The 25,289-nt window shown below is 32.6% G+C and overlaps 3 protein-coding genes and 1 non-coding gene across 4 annotated transcripts; 2 read left to right on the plus strand and 2 right to left on the minus strand.

The window, feature by feature from the left end:
• The first annotated feature begins 5,299 nt into the window (after positions 1–5,299).
• LOC111793976 (uncharacterized transporter C405.03c-like) lies at positions 5,300–10,760 on the plus strand. Its single transcript, XM_023676070.1, has 8 exons — positions 5,300–5,801; positions 6,411–6,800; positions 7,456–7,673; positions 7,810–7,880; positions 7,989–8,087; positions 8,656–8,773; positions 8,882–9,017; positions 10,372–10,760. Exons 1-8 carry the CDS (start codon positions 5,721–5,723, stop codon positions 10,483–10,485), a joined length of 1,227 nt encoding a protein of 408 aa, XP_023531838.1. The 5' UTR covers positions 5,300–5,720; the 3' UTR covers positions 10,486–10,760.
• Positions 10,761–13,476: 2,716 nt separating this feature from the next.
• On the plus strand, positions 13,477–15,927 carry LOC111793885 (uncharacterized transporter C405.03c-like). Its single transcript, XM_023675952.1, has 9 exons — positions 13,477–13,748; positions 13,866–14,279; positions 14,351–14,565; positions 14,645–14,715; positions 14,803–14,904; positions 15,094–15,211; positions 15,290–15,425; positions 15,498–15,583; positions 15,833–15,927. The coding sequence occupies exons 1-9, from the start codon at positions 13,668–13,670 to the stop codon at positions 15,849–15,851; spliced, it is 1,242 nt and encodes a 413-aa protein (XP_023531720.1). The 5' UTR covers positions 13,477–13,667; the 3' UTR covers positions 15,852–15,927.
• A 221-nt stretch (positions 15,928–16,148) lies between these two features.
• On the minus strand, positions 16,149–16,222 carry TRNAR-UCG. Its single transcript has one exon. It is a non-coding gene; the product is annotated as a tRNA-Arg (tRNA).
• Positions 16,223–17,798: 1,576 nt separating this feature from the next.
• Positions 17,799–20,288, minus strand: LOC111793584. Its single transcript, XM_023675534.1, has 4 exons — positions 19,982–20,288; positions 19,537–19,580; positions 19,123–19,318; positions 17,799–18,461 (listed from the first exon to the last, which is right to left on the minus strand). Exons 1-4 carry the CDS (start codon positions 20,040–20,042, stop codon positions 18,154–18,156), a joined length of 609 nt encoding a protein of 202 aa, XP_023531302.1. The 5' UTR covers positions 20,043–20,288; the 3' UTR covers positions 17,799–18,153.
• Positions 20,289–25,289: the final 5,001 nt, after the last annotated feature.

Raw genomic sequence — 25,289 nt, forward strand, 5'->3', positions numbered from 1 at the left:
AAAAAAAAAAAAAAAAAAAAAAAAAAAAAAAACAAAAAAAAATATACTTATTTTTTAAAATTTCAAACCTAGCATTAAATTAAAATTTCAAAAATCTATTATATTTTTTAAAAGTTTAAAATTTATTAGACATTTTTTTTTAAGTTTATGATTTAATAAATACACATTTTAAAATTTAAATCATGCCTCATTTAAAGTAAAAATATATATTTAATTTAAGTCTAACTAAATTAATACAGACATGACATGTTAAAAAAAAAAAACCAGACAATCAAATTGTTCACGACATGTTACAGAGGAACCAAATAAGGAGACAAATTAGTTAGAATTTTTAAGTTACTGTCTTGAATTTTTGTTAACTCATTTGTTTATTAAATTAAAATTTACCCCTCAGAAAGGTTGCTTTTTTTTTTTTTATTAAAAAAAATAGTAAATGTAGCACACGAACTTATAAACAAATGTTTTAATTAATACATAAATTTCACCCCTTTTAAACTATATTAAACTTATTTCACCCCTAAAAATAGGTTTCAATTCCCAAATAATAAGATTTGATGTAGAAGCTTATAAGAAAATTCTTATAACCAATTTCAAATTTTAAGAGAATGTTTTTTAGAACAAATTTTAAAGATTAAAGATAAATAAAAAAAAATAGAATTTTAAGTTGAAAGACTTAATTATATATATATATGTGTGTACACTTTCTAAAACCCCAATAGACAATGCCACGCTGGGTTAAGAGGCATCGTTGGGTTGACTTTAAGCCACGTGGAGCAAGCATATTCAGAGGGATCTTCTTGCTGTTTTTTTTTTTTTTTTTACTTGTCAATTTGCATATTAAAAAATATAGTTCATTTTAAATATACTTTTGGACTCAATAAAGGTCCTATTCTTATTTATATATTTATAAAAGTTTCTTTAATTAATTANTTTTTTTTTTTTTTTTTACTTGTCAATTTGCATATTAAAAAATATAGTTCATTTTAAATATACTTTTGGACTCAATAAAGGTCCTATTCTTATTTATATATTTATAAAAGTTTCTTTAATTAATTAACACGTGATTTTACGAATATTCAACAAATTTAATATCAAATAAAACACAAACATAAAGATTAAAATCAATTTTATAACTAACCACCGTTTTTAAATTAAAATCATCTTTCAATTTTAAAAAGTCAAAAGTGTATAGTTTTACCTATCCAACTTATTGCATTGAAATAATTTCGACTTTTATGTAGAGATAATGAGCGGAATGGTTGGAGAAGAATTTGGTTGTTTGCATTATTAACATAATGTGACAATAATTCCCAATCCAATTTTATTATGACCAAATTCCTCTAAAACAAAACATCATAATAACAAGAAAAATACTAATATTTTTTCTTTTTATTTTTTTCCTTTTTTTTAAACTCTATCAAAATAGATAGTTAACCAATTAAATTTTGATACTTTAAAAATGCTAAATATATATAGTATTGACGATTAATTATTAATCAGGTCATTAATTTTTAATTTTCCATTTAAAAATTTAATTTACTAACTTATTATTAGACACAAATAAAAAAAAATTGAAATTTAGCCAATAATATGATACAAGAAATAAGTTACAAAATTACATTTACTAAATAGTCTGAGACTTAAAATTTTCGAATAAAAATGATATTTAATCTAAAATTGTCGGAGACAACTTCAACTTTTATTATTATTTTATTTTTTTATTTCAACAAGTTTGAAAATATATTATTACGAACAAAAAGAAAAAAAGGGAGCTGAACTCCTCGGCTTTCTTCCAACTGTAGTTTGCTTGTTTGGATTGTATGTAAAGCGCGAGCGCGAGATCGTTCTGTCTCGAAGAATCCGCGTCCAGAATTAGAACTTGAAGGAGCGGTGCCATGGACGATTCTTCTAACAAGGATGATAGCCCGCGAGTTCTTCGAGTTCTTGAAGCTCTCAAACAGGCTTCTCATGAGTTACAGGCAAATCCAAGTCCTCGATCCGAGGACTTCAATTCGCCCACCATTAAAGCTCTGCTCGAGCTCGAGGTTGAATCCGAAAAAATCCTTTCAAGTGATCCAAACCTTTCGATTCTTTCTCAGCACCTTGCGAACCTAAAAACCTTGGTGGAGACGCTTCAGAAGTCCAGAGGTTACAGCCTCAGGTCGTTCTTAACGCGTCGTTTCGCGACAAATTCGGTATCTCAAGTCGCTGGTTCAATCGAGTCGGAGATTCAAGCTTGGATTGATCGTGAGAGCTTGGAGAATCTGGTTCGAGCTCTTAAAGAGCCATCAATCGACGAAAATGAATCGATTAAGCTACTGATTCAGTTCGAGAATCGTCTCGCTCAGGGGTTCAATCGCGAGCTACAGGATCTCATGCTAAAATCAAAGGTGTTTTCGCTGCTCGAATTGATTGTTTGTAACCCTAACTACTCGAAAACGATCCGGGAGCATTCGGCGTACGCGATTGGGGCTATGGTCCGTTTCAACAAAGACGTATTCGTTGGTCAAGTACTAATAGGACCGACGATTCACGCCCTAGTTCAAATGGCTTCCTCTCACTCATTAAAAGTTCTCTGTTCCTTAATCAGATTAGTTAGGTCTCCGCTGGTCGAGGAGATCCAGTCAAACGGCGATATACCAAAAATAATAAGCTCATTGAATTGCCAAGACCTGCAAATTAGGGTTTTAGCCATGGATTGCATCGTTGAAATCGGCTATTTCGGCCGCAAAGAGGCTGTAGATACTATGCTGGAAGAGGGCTTGATAGAAAGGCTTTTGGAGCTACAGAGGTCGGAATTGGGCGGCGATTTGATCGGACTGGGGAAACAAACGGCGGAAGAGAGTAGAGGGGTTGTCGCCGGCGGGGTCGAGGGAAGAGAAAGCAGAGAGAAGAGGTTCTTGGAGAGCCATCCATTTGCGAGCTGTGTGGCCAAGTTTGCAGTGCAATTGGAGGTTGGAGAGGGCTTGAGAAAGAGGGAGAAGAGAGCCATTAAGCCTGAAATTTTGAAGAGAGTTCGAAAAGCTTGCGTCTCTGATGCCGAAGCTGCCACTATAATTGCTGAGGTTCTGTGGGGTTCTAGCCCTTGATCTAACACTGTGAAGAATTTAAAGGTTGGGCTCGACCCTCAAATGGCGGAATGAAGAATCAGATGGGTAAGTTCAAAATCTATTCTGGTGTTGATATTGATCCATCCCTTGTGTCTCTTTGGATATATGGATGTTATGGATGTAATAAATTCATGTTAGAACCTAATAAATTAAATTAGTGTAATTAATATAGTTCGTTTAAAGGGAATTGTGTAAAAAGGGGTAAACTTTTTGTTTTTCTTTATTTAAACGAAATTGTTTGAAGAAACCTTTTTCCAAAATTTTGTACTGTCTTCCTATACTTGTCAAGATGTGTAAACCATTTTAAATTCCTTATAGGATGAATTTAGTTTTAGACACATTTTATCGCCCCGGAAAATTATTATATGATTCTAATGTTACTTCTGTTTAGTTCACCTAAATGTCATTTATCATCTTCTTCACAACGATATATTATTGTTCATCACAACGAAATATTATTATTCACTTTATGTGTTATCGTGACTTTGTTTTTTACTCCACTCAAAAGATCCCGTACCAATTCAAACCCGACTTTTCAACAACAATAAATAAAAATTAATAATTTTTGCTGTGATAATATATATTTTTATATTATTATAAAAATGGTTTTTGAGAATTGTAACAGGCTTAATATTAAAAATTGAGCCCAATCTGGCCCATTTACCGTATGGGCCCAATGTATATAGCCAATTTTTGTTCCACTTATTATTTTCTTTAACATGTATATAATTGATTTATAAATATTTATTAAAATTTTAGAGTATAATGGATATTATGAAATTGTTGAGCTTAAAAGACAGGTAAAGTTATGGACTTCTATTTATCTATAAAATAATAATAATAAACAACCTCAGTGTTGTAGAAATGTGTCATTTTAGTTTTTTAAAAAATAAAATTGTTTCTAATGAGAAGAAAGTAATATAAAAACTCGACTACCCAAATAAAAATTGAAAAAGTTTAAGCAATATAATGATAATAATAATAATAATAATAATAATAATAATAATAATAATAATAATAATAATAATAATAATAATAATAATAATAATAATAATAATTAGTCACATGTGAACTTCCAAAACATACCATTAAAATATTCAGTTTTATAAGACAAAACTCAAATATATTTATAAATTTATTAAAAAAGTATTAAATAAATATCGAGATTTATTAGACATTATAATAATATTAAAAAATGTAAATTGTTAATGTTTTTTTCTTGTTTTGGCAACATACTTACCTCGATAAAAAATTCAGAACGGCTGACGTGGCCAATACTGGAAGACCACAGCTACTAGAAACTCACGGTCCATAGCAAAGATCCGCCTAGAACACCGTCGACTTCAACCGCCGCCCTGCGAAACTCAAATTCTCTTTTCACTCTTTGAATCCCTTTCAATTGCGCCGTGTTTCAGATTCCGCGCTATGAAATGAGAACTGGATGGAAGGCGAAATCATTCGGGTTCAATATCGGAACGGATCCTGAAATGGCGGGAAGAGAAAGATTAAGAAGTAAGTAGCAATTTCACCGGTTTAGTGCTTAGAACATGGAAATGCGACGAAGCCTCATGATCGGACAAAATGATTGAGTTGCTGTTCATCAATCATGGCTGTCACACCTGAATCAGGATGGCGCCCTCCAGTTCCACATTCCTACGACTTCGTTGTTGTCTTGTCGTGTTCCGTATCTCCCAAACTTCTTTTTGCTCCTTTCCTTTTTTGATTCTTCCTTTCTTTTATATTCATCATTTTGTCATTAGTTTTTATCTTAAACCAATCCGATGATTGATAAGATTGAGCTGGAATTCCCCAAATTTGGTTTCGAATTCTTGTATCGTGCAAATGAATGTGGTTGTATCTTTTGAATAACTTTTCTTTATTAGTTAGACACTCTGATGAGGTTTCCATTATAATCATTTTTCATAGTGCTTATGCTTTATCAATTATATCATCCACTTAAAATGCCTGGTTCCGGGTCCCACAAAAGGAACATGAACGCATGGTTGGAGATTTGTCACTTTATTTTGTTGGCCTCTACTTTACTTTACGTTTTCTCTTTGAATGAGAAAATAACACTTTTTCTGTTTTCTTTTACCTGTTGTGCAAGTTATAGAAAGATGCCATGGTGGTATGTCCAAATCAGATATAATGTTCATTTGCATTACGGTTCTATCAGTGTGGATCTTTTCCAGCAATCTAAAACATTCATATTTATCTGTTACTATTGCTTTAAAGTATTGTTCCAGGTGTATGCCCAGACGCAGAGTGTTCTTGTTGAAGTTTTTGGCGTATTTGTGATTATTAGTATGCCAAAAGATCATTGTGTTGTGGTGAACCTTGCTGGTGCACTAGATCAAAAGTGGATAAAGAGTTTCTCCACTTAGAAGAGCACGACTGGTTTTTGTGGGAGTATCACAAATCATTTATTTAATCTGCCATCATCGTCGATTGCACGATAATCGACTGATGTTTACGTAGTTAAAAGTCCATGTTTTCCATAAATGGAGAATCTGACATGATGATTAGCTATTGTGGGAAAGTGAATGAAGGCATATAGATGCAAAAATAGTTCTACAGGAAGAAGTTTTTCATTCATTAATTGTGACGAAAATGTGTTGGAGATACAAGCTTGGGTTGCTTCTCATTCTCAGTGTCGTTGTCATGTGGGTTTCCTCTGCTGAAGTTACCCAGGTAAGTTTCTCTCTCGACCTTACATGAACTGGCATTCACATCCTGATTTTGAACTAATGAGGGAACGATTTAGATAGAGTTCATTTAGTTATTAATGTTAATTCAACTTTGTTTCTGATCTGTTCTGTTCATATCATCCGAATACTGCTCATTGATTATCATAATGATACTCGGAATTCATGGTATATAATAATATAAGTGACAGACTCTTTGAGCTTCTATTATAGAGATAATTGCTAAAAAATTACTTCTGAGTTGGCTGATTTCGAGTCCAAATTGTGTTCCTGAGTCACTAGAAGCAGCTGGAATCATTCTTGACTTCTGGTCCAATGACCAGGAGGGTGGCTATCACTAGGCTCACATTACGGCTTGTTTTCAAACACAATTTAATTAGTAAATGAGAACCTAAATTGTTTTTGTCATCGTTTATGGGAACCAAGATTCTTTTTGGAATGAAACTACCTGGTATATAATTTATTGCAGTTGATTGATGCATACGGCATTCTCATCTTTCAACATGCAGTTGCATTGTTTCTATGTTACATTCAGTATTTATTACTTGAATTCTCAATCTGGCTCATGCAGCAACTGACCAGCATGTTTTGACAGAGTATATTTGCAGATTATGAGCAACCGTTTGCAGTATCATATGTTACAACATCACTTTTGATAGTCTATCTTCCTATAGCATTTCTTAAGGACTGGTTAATGAGTTTTTTCTATTGCTGCAATTCTAAATGCGGCGATAATCTCAATGTGGTTTACCAGTCCTCCGTAGAGTTGCAGAAAGTTGAAGTGAATTTTGCTTCTGAAATAGAACATCAAGAACAGTTAAGTTGTAAAAACTGTACCATAGACATGTATAGTAAGGATGAGGGAACACCGTTGGTGGCTGTACATATAGATAAAGAAAACACACTGAAAAGAGACCGAAAGTTCACTGCAAAGGAAGTTGCTGCTTTTGGCTTTTGCATTGCTCCTATCTGGTTTTTAACAGAGGTGAGATACTGATTTCTTGATTTTTAATTTCTAAGAATATTCTCATGAGCTAACGCATTCCCTTGGAGGTTATGTATTTGATTTTTTTTTTCTTTTTAATTCGTGATTAAATAAGATACTAGTTTGTATACCTTCAAAATTTATCTTTCTTATCAGTTTATGGTTTCGAACTTTATAATTTGAGACATAAATGTGGTCTGTAGTATCACCAATGTGATGAGAAGATATTTTCTAATATTATGGCTTTGTTCTATATTAAAAGATGAAGTGCATTATCATGAGTCGTGTTAGCTTTTAGTTTCATTAAGAAATATGTAATTAATTGATGTAGGAAGAGGAAAGAAAGAGAACGTTGATAGTGGACGAGATGATTTTAGAAACAACCCCAATATCATTTATCAATAATTTTCATATCACCGAAAAGTCTCCAACGTGTTACAATGGAACATTCTTTATTGAATATTAACAGATCTTGATGAAATTCCAAGTAAACTAGAGTTTTAAATATTTTAGAGTAGATCTCAATATGACTCAAAAACATTAGATAATTTTATTTTCTCATTTAAGAAAGTAATCAGACATAGAAAACAAGGCATATATTCAATATATGGTCAGGTTATGACTTACAAAGTTGAAAATTATTGTATGTCTGCAGTATTTAACAAATGCTGCACTTGCTCGAACAAGCGTTGCAAGTACCACATTGCTATCCTCCACTTCAGGGTTGTTCACTCTTTTGATTGGTGCATTGCTGGGTGAAGACACAATAAATATAGTCAAAGTTGTCTCTGTCGTTGTTAGCATGGCTGGTGTTGCGATGACAACGTTTGGGAAGACTTCAGCTGCAGATGAATTACAGAAAAATGGAAATGGGTATGTCAATTCTCCTCTGTTTTGGTGGATCATTTAGATCATTCTTGTGTTCTAAAATAAATGGTGGCATTGCCAAACATTTTTATCAAATTTTTGTTTTAACCTTGATGAAGTAAATGGGTACAACTGTCTTCAGAATTGAAAATAATGCACTTCTGGGGAATGTATTTTCAGTTCTCTCATCAATGACTTATGGCCTATTCACTGGTTAGATATCCGAACTTCTCTTGTGATAAGCAGTTGATAACATATCGACCGCAAAGACATATTTTCCATATACTGATTCATTTGTACATTATGTCTCGGATGCTGCAGTGCTTCTCAAAAAGTTTGCTGGAGGAGGACAAAATTTAGATATGCAAAAGTTATTTGGCTGTATAGGACTTTTCACCTTTGTTGCTCTTTGGTGGCTAGGTAAGGGTAAAATTTTCTCTAGTTTAACGACCAAATGCCTGATTAATTAATTGATTTATTATTATTGCTGTTGTTGTTGTTATTTATCAAGTTTCACTTTTATTGTCTCTCTTTTAGTTTTATTTACAATTATTTTTCTGGAGGGGAAGGAGGCATTATGGAAGGATATTTCCGTTGCATCTCCTCTGTTCTAAAGGAAGAAACATTTTGCTTCGTACATATATACCATCAGACACAATTTTTATTAAAGAGTGCAAAAGGGGAGGAGAATAAATTCTCCCATAAGCCATAAGCCATAAGCCATTAGCCAAGGATTTTTTTTTTAAAAAAATAGTTGATCGGTTCTTACCTTGAATGATTTCACTAAAAATCTAATTATTTTGCACAGCATGTTTCCGCATTAAGGTACAATTTCAGGGAGGGTATAAAAACCCACAAACTTGGTCCAAATATATCTATCAGTAATGTTGTACCTTTAGAAGAATCAAGCTACATATTTCCAATCCTAAAGAAGAAAAAAGAACTACTTACATCGTGTATTAAATACTTTCAATTTCCCTCTCTTCAGTGTGGCCTTTGACTGCCATGGGCGTTGAACCCAGATTCGTGTTCCCTCACTCCGCTAATGTGGAAAAAGTTATACTTGTCAATGCTTTTGTTGGAAGTTTTTTGTCCGATTATTTCTGGTAATCACAGAGGCAAGCCTTTGGTTTTAGATCTTCTAAATTCATTTACTTTTTGTGTTCAGCATTTAATTACATGTGTCCTGCTTTACAATTTTATGGTACACACAGGGCTTTGGCTGTTGTTTGGACTTCTCCTCTGGTAGCTGCTCTTGGTGTTTCCCTTACTATACCTGTTGCAATGTTGGAGGATATGATCATCCATGGCCGGCAGTATTCGGCAATTTATATCATTGGGTCAGCTCAGGTAAGCAATTTGATTCCTTCAAATAACTGAAATGGTGAATTATCTTAATTTAACCCACATAGTACATGTTTGCTGAATAGGACTTCAATTTTGAACCATTGGATGAAAACTATCTTTTCTTTTTGTTGTAGATTGTGACACTAGTCCTGTATTTGTTCTGTTTTGTATGGTTTTCTTGAGGTCTGTTAGTGACCTCTACTTTAAATTTTAGTGCAACTTCGCAATCAGATAATGTTAGAATCACAGAACAACGCACACACTCGATCTAGATGAATACAAAGAACAGGATGCACATACTCGATCTAGATGAACACAAAGAACAGGATAAAGAAAATGTAAAGAGAATATTGGCTAAAGGATTTGTATTGATGACTCCAAGTATGTATAGTAAGAGGGAATACAAAAAGTACATTTTTCAAAGCCCCGGGGCATATATATAGTTCAGTTTCAGCTTACTATATAAAGCTTGCTTACTATATATAGCCTTACCAATATAACTATCTACATAATATTAACTATTTAATGAAAATTTACTTTATATGTCATTTACCGTACATAGTTTTACTATGGATAACATTTTACTAATTGCCACTATTAATGTAATCCCCTGGACTATTAATTGCCACTTATTAATTGCCACTTCAATAACATTATCTTTGTTTACCATTATAACTTATTTAATGGAATAGTTTATGGCCACCCTTCTTTTTCATATCCTTTCCTCTCCTTTTCTTTTCCTTTGACAAAACTAGTAATCCAATATTGAGAATTAGACCGTAGAGAAAGAACGAGAAGGTAATGACTTATTTACTTTATTAATGTCAATATATAACTACACCCGCTGAAAATTTAGAGAAAGGATTTAAGTGTAAAAAGCTCATTGTATAAGTATTTAGTAGATCTTAGTCACAAGGGTTGGGGCAAAAATTCTTTAAAAAAAAAAAAAGAAAAAAAAAAAGAAGAAGAAGAGAGAGAGCGAGGGTTGGTAGGAAAATTATAGATGACTTTGAGACTAAAGATTTTATTTTCAAAAATACAAACTGAAAGAAGTACACAGAACAGTGATCATTGGAGAAACATAAACAGTCGCCGAGAATTTGGAAAAGTTCTTGTTGGAAGTAAGAGACAAAAAATAACTGTTTTACCATACATCCAAAAATTTAGTAAAGGGCTGCTACCATATGATTACCACATCAAATAATTGTTCTCATTATATGTCAGGGAAAATTAACAATTGTTCGTTACTTTGAAGTGTTGAGTACTGAAATTTTGATAAAAATTTAGTAAAGGGAAGTCCCCTATATTCTCATTCATACGATTTTTACTAAATCATGGAGTTGATTTCTTGTTATAGGTATTCTTGGGATTTGTAGTAGCAAATCTTTCAGATTGGTTCTCTCAAAATTTGGCGTCCAAGCTCTCAAGAACAACTTCTCAACTGCAATCAATTTCTTTCTGGCCTATGTGATATATGTTTTGTACATTTCTTTCAAAAGTGAATTTTCTCTGATTATGTTGCAGAAACCCTTGAGAATGCAATGTATATTGTCCCATAATTCTAATTTCTAGAAAGGAATGGCCATGGATTCATAATCTTTTCCGCCTGCTTTGGTTGACAGAATATTGCCCATGCAGTGTTGTTCTTATGTTAATCGGTCAAAAGCTTTGGCGAAGACATTATTATTCCCTGTTAGATCATAAGTTGAATTATTTGCAATGAAATTTGATATTTTAACTTCTTCAGTTTCTGGAATTCCCTGTTGATTGGTCTTTACATGAAACAGGTCTTGTTTTGATGCAGTTCTTTGGACTCATACCATGAGACAAAATGCCTTTTGGCAACTTATGGTCAAGGCAAGGAAGCCGTCTCTAACAACAGAACGGGTTCTTCTCTCTAAGTGTTTAGCAGACATTGGACGTTGCCAACTGGCTAAAACATATGTCATCGACTGAAAGGTAAAAAATTCGAATCCCGCCTGTGTATGTTGAAATTAGCTTTATCATTCTTAAATATTATGAAGCGGTGTGAGCACGTTGAGACAAACAAGATATTTAAACTTCTTTCTTATTTTCTCCATGTACCAATAGTTGCCAAGGAGGAATTATATATATATATATATATATATATAGATTTTGGTTTGTTCCAAAAATGGAAAAAGAAAAAAGGGGAAATAAAAGTCTGAATGGTCTATTAGTTACTAATATTGGACAAAAACTTATCTTTCTATGGAATTGTGTAGTCGAATTTCTGCAAAGGTTAATAATTTCCCCATGGATTCTGATTTAGCAGAGCACTGTAATCAAATCATTTACGCTTCTTTATTTTTCTTTTGTGTTGAAAATAATATCATATATGCTTCTGTTCTTGATTCATATTTGATTTTTAGCATTTCTATAAATTTCAAAAATGATAATTACATGATTGGCTGAAGAAAATGAGGAGTCCAAATGCAAATGACTTTGTAATTGTGGAGACTAACTTTAGGAGTCCATAGGAAATTTGTGGCGAAAGGCTTTTTAACATAGCAAATTAGGTAAGAAAAATCGATTCTTTGTTGTCTTTGTTTGTGTGTGCAAAAATCTGCATTCATTTCATTTCTTTTATTATATTATCTTTTTTTTATTAAAATATTTAATTTTAGTCTTCCTACTTTAAAAGTTCTTGGTACTTTTAAAAAATCTTNACCATCTGCATTTACCTTTCCCTCTATACTTAGTATTTAGTTTGTGGTTTTTAATTCCCTAATCTTTTTTTTATTGAAATTAGTGAAATAGTAATAATAATTTCGTTTTGAAAAAGTTAACCAAAAATTAATAACTATTTTAAAGATTTATAAAAAGAAAGTAAATATCACAAATTATCTGCCGCTTTTTTTGATTCTCACTTTTTCACTTTGACCAAACTCTTAAATTGGCATCAGTTATTATTATTATTATTTTTTTTTAATTTTAAATTTGGCTTCTTCTATATTTATTAAAATGTTCAATAACAATCAAAATATGCAATATGATTTTAATATTGCTTTAAAACTTTAGAGGTATTCCAAATAAGGGGCAAAAGGGTAATTAGGTGGAATATATATACTTAATTTGGTTTGCGTGACACATAAGAAAATGTGACGTGGAATATTAAATTTGTAGGATTTGCTCTTATATTAAGAAAACAAAAATATTCTCTCGATCACAATTCTAAGGAGACTTACTCTAGTGGGACAAACATATTTTATAACCACATGGGATGTATAGCACAATCAAAGTATGTCCATTTTTTCTTCGAAATCATAAATTCATTTTATGCATAATTTCCATTTATGATGTAATTAGTAATTTTTTAAGTAATTTTTAAAAAACATAAAATTAATTATTTAGCTAGTAAAAATGAAAAATATTGTTTGTTTTTATCGTTTTGGATAATATATATATATATAGAAGTAAAGCCCTCATTAGTAAAAGTTAGATAAATCTATAAGTGAAAATGCTATTTATAAACTCAATGTTTTAAAATAATAATAATAATAATAAATTTAATTTAATTTATTTGACAAAGTAACGACTAGAAAGTAACTGATTAGAATTAGGTTAATAATTAGGTTAGGTTGGGGAAAAAATAAATGAGAAAGGTAAAAAAAAAAAATGAATGGACCGAAATTGAAAATTGAATATAGGACTTGGTGACGTCATAATTGTCAAAGTTGGTCTCACAGTCTTCGTCTCCTTATCTTCTGTCAGAAAATTAAATTATTATATATTTTATTAATGTAATACATTAATATCCATTTTTTTATTAAATAAATATGAACACATTTAAATTGTCGGAATGAATCACAATTATTAATAATTTTATGATTATTCAAGAAAAGATTAATCTGGCTGGTGGTGCAAATTACAATGCTTATTTTAAGTTGAGATAAAAGAACGTTTTAATTTAATATCTGTGAGCCTCGACATTTCCTTATATCATTTGCAACATGATCATGTTATCTATTTGTCTTAAACTGATTTTTATTAAATCAGCATACAAGTTCTTTTTACCTGATTTGTTCTTACTCATACACTTTATAGAAAAAAAATTCTCTTAAGGTTTTATTGTCCGTAATTTCATATCTTCAAAGTTCATTCTAAATGTAATCTCGATTCATTCATGTATAGTCATTACAATCAATTATAATCGAGCGATATGTGTTATTCTACGAGAGCGGCGAGCAAATGTTTAGTCAAGAGTTTGATAAAGAAAGTTGATAGGAAATAGAAATACGTAAGAATAGAGAAAAAGAACATATTGGCTTCAAACACGACCAGCCACAGAGAAACAGAGAGAGACATNAAAAAAAAAAAAAAAAAAAAAAAAAAAAAAAAAAAAAAAAAAAAAAAAAAACCTTAGCTGAATCCAATGAACTGCAATATCCATATGTTCTTTAATAACACTCCATTTTAGACTTTTGGGAGCTCCACCTTCACCACAACCTTACAAAATCTTCCCTCCCTTTGAACAAAATGGATAACTTTTTTTAATTTCTTCATCACCATGCATGAAAATAGGTATATAAAGAGCTTGATTTTAAGACCAAATCTCTAAAGCTTATAACCATTCCATTTATTTCTCGCAATACCAATAAAGTTTTTGTTTTCGTGTAATATTATCGCATTTTCATGGCTTGGAAGTACAAAGGAGGGCTAATTCTTCTCGTTGCCGTCGTGGTCATATGGGTCGCTTCTGCTGAGATCACACAGGTATCTACTTTCACTTCTAACTTAAAAGATTAAGTCGATACGTAATTTCTTTTTTCTTATGTTCATATCTCGCTAAATCACCACCTAATTTAATACCTTTAAATTTATGTTGGATAGAGTATTTTTACGGACTACGAGCATCCGTTTGTGATGACATATGTCGGAACCTCCATGTTGGTGGCTTATCTTGCAATTGCCTTCATCAGAGAATGCATAGTGAAGCTATTCAGAAGCCATTTTCCAAATAGAAATTCTAAAGAAGTTGCAGAGATTCAAGAACAAGATAATAATAATAATAATAATAATACCAATAATAACAATAATAATAATAATAATAATATATCCGAGGTGGAAAATGGTGATGTTCATTGTGTGGTGAACATTGAATGTGAAGAACAAGAAAAGGGGAGTGTTAGTAATAACGGTCGTTGTGAGTGTGAAGCTGAAAATGGAACACAAGAAACACCGTTTAGTACAAAGCAAATGGCTGTTTTGGCTCTTGCTATTGGTCCCATCTGGTTTGTCTCCGAGGTCAGTAATTCGAGTCTCTTTCAACTTTAATTAGTTATCAAACGGAGCCTAAAATTATAAAAACGGTGCAGTATTTTACAAATGCGGCATTGGCAAGAACGAGCGTAGCAACCACCACCATATTGTTCTCAACGTCCGGTCTCTTCACACTCATACTCGACGCATGTTTCGAAAGACAATCTCTAAGCATAGTAAATGTCGTTGCAGTCTTCGTCAGCATGGCCGGGGTTGCTATGACCACCGTCGGAAAGACATGGGCTCGTGATGAAACCCAATCCTCTTTCGGGTACGTCTATTTAGATTTATGATATATAAGTAAGAACACTATCATACCATATCGATGAAGATATTGTGTTTATTTTTAGGCATGAAAAGCATTCGTACATCGGGGATGTATTTGCTCTGCTCTCTGCTTTCACAGACGGGCTCTACTACGGTTAGTTTTGGATCGTAAATGGCTTAAATAACATAAAAATAAGAGGAAAAATTAGATTTTCTTAATGAATTTGATATGATTATGCAGTGCTTTTGAAGAAGTATGCAGGGGAAGAAGGGGAGAAGGTTGATATGCAGAAATTTTTGGGATATGTTGGGTTATTCACACTCACAACTCTCTGGTGGCTAAGTAAGTCCCACGTCCATTAATTTAGGGAATGATCATAATCATGAGTTTATAATCCAAGAATACTGTCTCCATTGTAATGAGACTTTTTAAGGAATTCCAAAACAAAACCACGAGAGCTTACCCTCAAAGTAGACAATATCGGAGATCCGTGATTCCTAAGACTCACACTTATTTATTTATTTATTGCAGTATGGCCATTGAGAGCCATGGGAATAGAGCCCAAATTTGGCATACCACAATCCACCAAAGTAGCAGAAATAGTGCTTGCAAATTGCTTTGTATCAAATTTCGTCTCAGATTACTTCTGGTGAGAGCTGAAAGTTGATCAAAAGTTCAAAACTTTTTAAATGGGTTAGTCAAATTTTGAAAGAATGGGTAATTTCAGGGCAATGGGTGTTGTCTGGACGAGCCCACTTGTAGCTGCTTTAGGTGCCTCGCTAACCATACCGCTAGCCATGGTGGGAGACATGCTACTCCATGGCCGCCACTATTCTTTGGTTTATATTTTTGGATCCCTTCAAGTAAGCAATCAAAAATGTCCTATTCCTATTCCTATTGCGTTATATTCCGTTGATTTTGGTTTAATTTCGTAGGTATTTTTGGGGTTTATGATCGCTAACTTTTCGGATTGGATATCGCCCAAGTTAAAGTTGAGGAAGAAGTTCTTCAATGGAGCGAAGTAAATACGTGAAGCTCTTATTGATCGTATGATTATATCAATATTTTTTTTCCTAAATGCTTGAGAATGTATAACCCAAATGGTGAACTTCGAGCATAAATCGAAAGGGATGGTGGGATGATGCTTAGTTTCGAGTTTTAATAATAAGCTGAATAAGTATATATATTTAAAAGTTGATTATTTTATTTTATTTTTTTAAATTTATGGGAGTTTATTTTCTTATTGTTTTTTTTGGTAATTTTTGAGCAGATATTCATTACTTACCTAAAAACAAAAGGCAGGCTGGGAAGATCAAAGTTTAAGGAAATGGGATGACAATGAATGAAAGATGTTTTCAGTTGATTTTGTATATATATTAATTTTATTATATGGGATAATAATTTAAAGTATGTATTTTTGTTTTATAAATGTTCAATTTATGTCTTAAAAAATAGAAAATTTTATATAATTGTTTCTTTCAATAAAAATAATGGAAAAAAAAAAGACTGTTTTATTTGGATAATAATGAATAATAAAGATCAAATATTAAAATTGGACAATATGTAAAAATCCGGGAAGAAAAAAGCGACCACAGTGGGAGTCGAACCCACGACCTTTTGATCCGAAGTCAAACGCGCTAATCCACTGCGCTATGCGGTCAATTGATGACTGTTAACTCTTTTTATTTTATAAATACTAATTTATTATTAATTTTATTTCCTAAATAATAAATAATTAAACCCTTAATAAACAAATTCCAATTCCAAGTAAAACTAAATCACTCAAAGAACGTAAAACTAAAATGAATGCGAAAGAATGACTATCACATATATTGTTAGTATCATAATTTGTTGAGATTAAGATAAAAATTAACTCCAACAATGTAGAAATACCGAAACCTAATTTCTTTTTAGATAAATTTGTAATTTGCTCGTATAAATAAGTTCACGTTAACTATACATTTTATGAAACTCCCTCATATGCCATGTCAATTCAAGCAAACTCGACCTATGGCAATGTAATAGTCTAAGTCCACCGCTAGCAGATATTGTCTGCTTCAATTCGTTACATATTGTCGTCAACCTCACGGTTTTAAAACGAGTCTACTAGGGAGAGTTTTCCACACCCTTACAAGGAATGTTTCATTCTCCTCTCCACACCCTTACAAGGAATGTTTCATTCTCCTCTCCCCACCCTTACAAGGAATGTTTCATTCTCCTCTCCACACCCTTACAAGGAATGTTTCATTCTCCTCTCCACACCCTTACAAGGAATGTTTCATTCTCCTCTCCAACCGATGTGGGATCTCACAATCCTCCCCAACCACCCCCTTGGGGACCCAACGTCCTCACTGGCACCCTTATAAGGAATGCTTCATTCCCCTCTCCAATCGAGGTGGGATCTCAAAATCCACCCCCTGGGGACCCAGCGAGGCACCCTTATAAGGAATGCTTCATTCCCCTCTCCAATCGAGGTGGGATCTCAAAATCCACCCCCTGGGGACCCAGCGAGGCACCCTTATAAGGAATGCTTCATTCCCCTCTCCAATCGAGGTGGGATCTCAAAATCCACCCCCTGGGGACCCAGCGAGGCACCCTTATAAGGAATGCTTCATTCCCCTCTCCAATCGAGGTGGGATCTCAAAATCCACCCCCTGGGGACCCAGCGAGGCACCCTTATAAGGAATGCTTCATTCCCCTCTCCAATCGAGGTGGGATCTCAAAATCCACCCCCTGGGGACCCAGCGAGGCACCCTTATAAGGAATGCTTCATTCCCCTCTCCAATCGAGGTGGGATCTCAAAATCCACCCCCTGGGGACCCAGCGAGGCACCCTTATAAGGAATGCTTCATTCCCCTCTCCAATCGAGGTGGGATCTCAAAATCCACCCCCTGGGGACCCAGCGAGGCTGGCACAGACTCGTGTCCTTTATAAATGCGTTTACTAGAAAGAAGTTTCCACACGCTTAAAAGAATGCTTTACTCCCTCGCCAACTGATCTCACACATTGAGATTGTTGGTATTTTAGGTATCAACGGCTGCCTTTGCAGACAATGTTGGGAGTAAAATTGAGTCATGATTCTTCAAAAGGTGATTCTGTGTGCATCTCATCTTGTTTTCACTCTCCCTTTCTTTGTTGGGAAGAAAAGAACTTAATGATTCGTGTATAAACAAGTCATCTACTAAAGACATGGATTACTCATTCCCATTTCTTCTCAAAGGAAAAAGGGAAATCTCTACGGTCATGATATCTTTATTCTCTAAAATATACTGTTTTAGACATTGCCCTACACAAGTACATAAATGTCTCCAGCTAAATTCCTCTGCTGCTACTTAACAAAAATTCACTCTACTTCTACACAAAAACCAATCTACGGAGCTCAAATCCTCGAATCGATATCACTATTTTCGGTAACGTTGTGATTTAAAGCCACCATTTTCCTTTTCAAGTCACAGACATCCAAAAAGACAGTGATAGATATAGATTAGTTCATGGAAAAATAGTTGAGGATGCAAAAAACCTCCACCTATTCAATGCCAAGCCTAATTCCCCTATTGTTGGTGTGATGTGATATCATATGTACAGCTCAACTCATTCCTGTTCTCCTTTCGAATCGTCAATAGGCGGTTCCGTGCACAATGGACAAGGCGGGTCGCTCCTATCTTCGACGTTTGGTCTGTTCTCCAGACAGTCAGCATGATAGACATGGCCACAAACCAAAACTGCAGCAACGGGAAGTTCGCGAGAAGAAGGTGTGTTACCGAGAGAGCAAAGCTTTCGTCTCATCAGCTTCTGGCAAATCCCACATAGCATCCTCATTCCATTAGATGATATTGCATCCTTCCCTAAGGAATTGTACCTTATCCTTTCTGGCCCCCAAAATGAGCGCTCAATGCCATCTAAAATCAATGCAAAAAGTTTGAGTTAATACAGAACAACAACATCATCATCATCAATGTAGAAGAAGCGATTCTAAATGATCTTTAGAATTTTTCGAGGTCTATGATATATTTTTAGGACATTTCCCTTTGTAAAGTGTTTCATGCAACACAATCGACTGTTCTTTATCCAGAATTCCAAGTACTAAAGTTTACTTTTTCCTTTGTAAAGTGTTTCATATTCAATATATTCATATCACAAAGAACATGAACTCTAATTCAAAGCAAGGTGCCGTGTCATCCAACCAGAAGAAATGTTGGAATTTAATTTATTTGAGATATGACATACAAACATAAGGTCCACCGCTAGTAGATATTGTCTATTTTGGCTCGTTACGTATCGCGGTCAGCCTCACGATTTTAAAACGCGTTTACTAGATAGAGGTTTCCACACCCTTGTAAGGAATGTTTCATTCTCCTCTCCGAGGTGGGATCTCATAATCCACCCCTTGGGCTATTACATTTCATTTGATTATAAGTATCCACATGACATATAGGGAAAGAATTTTCAAACATCTTATAACATTTAATAACATTACAAGTGAACATGTCATGGCAAAACGTCCTCTCATTCCCACTGAAAAATGTGCATGACCATGTTTAGGAACTTCAGAAAGTATACCTATATGATCTGGAAACTCCGAGTTGCGATGAGCAGCAAAAAACTTAAAAGCGGGTCGCTCTTCAAGTATGGTTCTCACTCGGTTATCACGGGAGGTGGATGCATTTGGTTGACTGGTCGAACCTCGCCGATAATATTGGTGGCTATACTGATGACATAAACGTTTCATGAATACCGGGCGGGCAAGAGTCTGATCCTGCTTGTTCAATGCAACATAGCTTTAATAGATTGCCATCAACTAAAAGGAGGGATCTAAATGTTTCTCTAGTAAGGGAAAGGTTTGAACTACTATTTTGCCTACTCACTGAAACTTGAACTAGATAAGTCAAGGAAGCAAGCAAGTTTAAATAACAAAGTATGAACAGTTTCTCATTTTTAAAATAGAATGTCTGAAGCAAACAAAAGAGTACAAACCTCTTCCGACCGCACATCCATTTGATTGGAAAAAGTCACTGCCCCTGCAACATACGTATGATCATGTTCCATTTTATCATTCAAAACATAGGAAAATCAGAAGAATACATCAGTTCTTCCAAAGCATTCAACCAAAACTAATTCTAAAAGGTATTGAAGTAGCCAATTGACTGAGATTGGTCAACAAACTAAATCCTTAAAGGCCAAAACAATCCCCAATATATTCTTGTGGAAAACTCTCATAGATCGGATTGAAATTCTAAAAATGCCAATTACTTACAAAACCCATGCCGCCCCAAGCGCCCCAAGCACCCCATCAATTTCAAAGCTCAAACAAGGGTGATTTAACCAAAACTCTGTATCGACGCAAAGGAATAATCTCTTACAGACATTTCATCAAACAGAAACAGAGCATGATGGGTTACAAAGGAAAAGAAGCGCATACCAGAAAAATGAAAAGGACGATCGGGGAGGGTCTGATCAGAGTCTCGCTTGCGCTTTCCCATGGTGATTAAGATCGTTAATAAAGCGAAGAGAGTGAGGATTAAATTAGGAAGTTAAATTTAGGCGATGATCTGTGGTGATGAACATGGGAAATTGAATTGAATTTAATAAACGCTTTTGATTTGGGCCATTTCGGAGCTTAAACACAAACCCTGTTGCCGATTTTCGATTCAACGAAATCACTGGAATTTGTTGTGTGTTATTCGATTTCGATTTCGAGTTCTTGCTTTTCCTTTCTTATTATTCCTTTTTTCACGGATGCCTTTTGAAAAATCTATCTAAATTCTGATTTTTCTATTTTGTTATTATTTATTTATTTATTTATTTATTTTTGGAAAAGCTGATTTTGATAAATAACCATCAAATAACAAAGATAATAATTTACAATAATAAATACATATTTTTATTTACTTTTTCTAATGTTTTAAATAATCCTTTTATTCTATATCCATAAATTTTATCCTATTAATTGATTTTCCATTGGTATATGTTAATTTTAGTTTAAAAAAAATTAAAGAATATATATTATTTATAAATAAAAAAAATTACAAAATAAAAGTAACAATTTCATCAAGATTGCTATTGAGTTTATTGGGCCGGGCCTGCTTTGGTGGGCCTACGTTAATACGAGACTGAGGCATGCTTTGTCTTACAGCTACTAGATGGGCCTACTGTTTTCGGCCTCGTACATATTTTGGGCCCACCCAGATTCTGTAAGCCCAACATCATCTAAATAAAAAGGTTAGCCTTTAGATTAAGTTAATAATAAAAGAAGACCATGTTTAGCTTTAGATTATGATAAACCATAAAATTAAATCTTTGGATTAAGATAACACGTGGAAAAGTTTATTCAAATAGCGACTTTGACCGAGTCAATAATGGTTTATTTTCACATTATTTTAATCTTGCACGCAACAAATAAAGATTTGTGTTATGTGATTTTTTTCAAATATTTATTTATTTTCTTTTCAAAAAAGGAAATTGGTGGGTTGTATTCCACTTATTATTATTATTAATTTTATTAAATAAAATAAATTGAGATATTTTAGTAATTTCCATCGTTTTCTGCGGGTGTATTAAATAAAATAATCAGCTTTTTTTTTCATACAAAAAAATAAAATTATTAAAAAATATATATTAATTTTACCTATTCATATGTTTGGACTTACAATTAAAAAACAATTTTTTTAGTAAAATAAAAAACTGAAATTTAAAATTTGGTGAGGCTAGCTGTTTTTTTCACAATAATCTATACTTTTGAGTAAATTTTACTTATTGTGACAAAATAATTATGAATTGAATGAACCCATTAATTATATTATTCACATCTAACCAAAGTTGGTATTATTATAATAACGATCTCATAATATCGTTAATTAATTCGTGTTTTGTATAATAATAATAATAACGTTTTTGTACAATAATAATAAATATTATATATAAAAGGAAAATCTTTTACATTATAATATTATAAAACATATATTGAATATAAAAATAAAATTATAAATTGCCCATAGACTAACCAATAGTAAACTCATAAAATTCAACAAAATTAATATTAAAAACTTTATATTGACTTTTATATAATATTCTCAAAAATTCAAATTACTATATAGTGGCGGAAATTTGGAGGTGATAACGTCAAGCAAGTTGTAGAAAGCTTTTGGTTCTGGGCTATCCTCGAACCGCTGGAAGGGATAGGATCCCTTATCTTTTGGGACAGCTTAACTGAGAATAGTCCAAAATACCCTTATGGACAACGGACGACACACCCTAATTTACTCATTTGTCCCTTCTCCAACCTAGTACTTCCCTTGTTTCTTCGGCTGAAGGGTACTGCCCTTTTCGGGAATTTAAGGGCCCCACCTTCGTCATAAACCTTCTCCTTTCATTCAATACTCTTTTTGGAGCTTTTTCCACAATGGCTCTCTCGTGTATATTCCTTTCGGATCCCTTTTTTATTCTTTTAAAAGTTACATTAATAATATTCTTTATAATACAACTCAATGACACTAACATTTCTCTTCATATCTTGTAACATAGTCACGTTATTCCCACGTACCAACACAAATCCTTTCAAGATATAGACCAGTACAAAACCTTTTTAAGATATTTTGTTCTCACTCACATGCATCCTATAAAAACTCTTAAGAGATTCCCCAAAATTGCTACAAACAAAATACACTAAACCATGGAGTTTCTATGATTGAGTTATCGAAAAGAAAAGTGCATCTTATTGGTATAAATAGTCACTTTCATTTTTTTTAAGTTCTCCTTATGATCGTAGATATTGTCTCCGTCAATTCACGTAGCCTCTCTTAGAACCGAAGAGTATCCCCGCATACCAACACAATTCTTTTCAGCACGCTTTGTACTCACTCACGTGCATCACAGGAAAGTTTTGATGATGTCACTAAACAAAAAATTGCTTCAGGCAAAACACATTTAATCATGAAGTTTCTACGATTGAATTAACGAAAAGAAATATACATCTTTCAAGTCATTCTTAGTCGTCCTATCGTGAAGATCACTCTCATTTGCATGTGGTATCGGTTCATCAATGTACCTATTCTTTACTTGAATATCATAATAAACATTTTAAAACTACTTTTATAGAGGAAATCTATTAATGTGACAAAAAAAAAATCAATATAGGATTGACTAGAAATATGTAATAGTGATCGAGACACCTTTACACCATTTAAATTGAGTTAAGTAGTTTATTTAGTTAGCTCTTTTGTTTTCGATCCTAATAGATGAATAAATCTTGTTGCGGCCAACCTTCTCACGTGACACCAATGTAAACTTTGAGAAAATCCATGTGGGCACACTAATTATTATTCCTAACAAATAACATGGTCTAATTTAAGGTTAAACATAAGGACAATATATTTTAAGGTTTGGGGGATTGAAATTAAGAAAAGAAAAGGCAAAGTTAGAGACCAAGTTCACATGTTTAGAATGTTTGAGGTAAGTCACATGAAATTGTCTAAAGAAAAAAAAAAAGATGTCACATATTATCACATGAAAATTCAATTAGGTTTGAATGTGATATTTCATCCTTTTAACGTTGTTGATATGTTTCTTCCATCCTAAATGTAGCAATCATTGCCTGCCTTTTAATTCTTTTTTCCTTTTTTTCATATCTTTTATTTTTTTAAATTAATGATTACTTATAGCATGGGCTCATTGAATGTATCGTGACACGAGGATTAACATCCAATTCTATCTTAACATTTTAATACATTACTATATATTAATATTAATTTCTTAAATATTTAAGCTAAAAATTTACGTGTACAGATAGAACTTATAATTAATGGCTATCCTCCTAATACAACAATAATCCAACAACCTTACATTAATTTTTTTTAAAAATAATCGTGGACCAACTTTTTTTATCTACGAATGTTAAAAATTTTTTTTTATGATAACCCATATATTTTTATTAATAAATATCTGTTGACGTTATAGGCAATACGGTTTAAAAATTACTCATGGTAATATTATGATTGATTTTTTATAAATATTTTAAAATTAAAAGAATAATCACTTGATGATATGAGAGCGACAATAAATAATGACATAAATAATCTTTGTTTGGAAACAGGGGTATTAATGAGCGGACCCACAGTGCCAGCTGTAGATCGAGGGAATTGGGGAAGTAGCTAAAACTGAAGTTTGGTGGGTGAGATCTGGGGGGAGGAGGAGGAGGAGGAGGAGGAGGAGGAGCCACCGTAGGCCTCCGTGCTGTGCCACCGACATTAACCACGGGCCCCATCCCGATCAAACCAGCATTAATAATTACAGCTCAACCTACTCATAAAAATATGTGTAATAATTTATTGTTGTTTCTTAGTTTATATAAAATTAATGTGCAAAATATCTGTGTGGAATTTTTAAAAATAAATAAATTAGAAATACAAGTGGATCGGTCTACACGTGGAAAAACAAGTGGGCATGATTTAGTTTCAAACACGTGTGAGATTTGTTTGTTGAGTTGGTGCTGAGGAGGACATATATATACCTATATATATATTTATATATTTACCAAATATAATGCTCGTTTTCACACACCCATCAATATTCAAAATTTAAAATCCATAATATAACGGTTCTTGCAAATTATTATTTTTAATCAAAATTAAAAAATTAATAATATTATTATTTGATATACATAAAAGAAAATAGAGAAAAAAAAGGGTATGGAATTATGGAAAAGAAGAAGAAAAAGGAGAGAATCCCATGATTGCATAATTTTGACAGAAATAAGTAGAAAAAATAACAAATTCAGAATTCTCTTTTGTAATAATAATAAAAATAAATAAATAAATAATAAATCAAAATAATAAAAAAGGAAGTAGGATCCCCTTTCAAAAAGCGATTTTATTTATTCTATTCTTTGGCATCGTATTCTACGAATTGCCACCTAGCCCTCATTTTTGGAACTCCACCCTTTTCGCCCGCTTTTCCTCGAATTTTATTAATGTTCTTTACCTTAAATTAATGATAAAAAAATTAATTTGGTATATAATGTTTAATTTAATTCGGGGATAAAATAAAGAATATATAGGTAAAAAAGGGACTAAATTAGGCGTTTGATGAGAATTATTACCGATTTGTGTAAAATTGAGTGCTGGGATAAATTAAAAAAATGGAGAGAAAATGAAGATAATTAAATTAAATTAAANTTGTTGAGTTGGTGCTGAGGAGGACATATATATACCTATATATATATTTATATATTTACCAAATATAATGCTCGTTTTCACACACCCATCAATATTCAAAATTTAAAATCCATAATATAACGGTTCTTGCAAATTATTATTTTTAATCAAAATTAAAAAATTAATAATATTATTATTTGATATACATAAAAGAAAATAGAGAAAAAAAAGGGTATGGAATTATGGAAAAGAAGAAGAAAAAGGAGAGAATCCCATGATTGCATAATTTTGACAGAAATAAGTAGAAAAAATAACAAATTCAGAATTCTCTTTTGTAATAATAATAAAAATAAATAAATAAATAATAAATCAAAATAATAAAAAAGGAAGTAGGATCCCCTTTCAAAAAGCGATTTTATTTATTCTATTCTTTGGCATCGTATTCTACGAATTGCCACCTAGCCCTCATTTTTGGAACTCCACCCTTTTCGCCCGCTTTTCCTCGAATTTTATTAATGTTCTTTACCTTAAATTAATGATAAAAAAATTAATTTGGTATATAATGTTTAATTTAATTCG

The sequence above is a fragment of the Cucurbita pepo genome, chromosome LG04, assembly GCF_002806865.2.
Source record: "Cucurbita pepo subsp. pepo cultivar mu-cu-16 chromosome LG04, ASM280686v2, whole genome shotgun sequence".
Classification (NCBI taxonomy): Eukaryota; Viridiplantae; Streptophyta; class Magnoliopsida; order Cucurbitales; family Cucurbitaceae; genus Cucurbita; species Cucurbita pepo.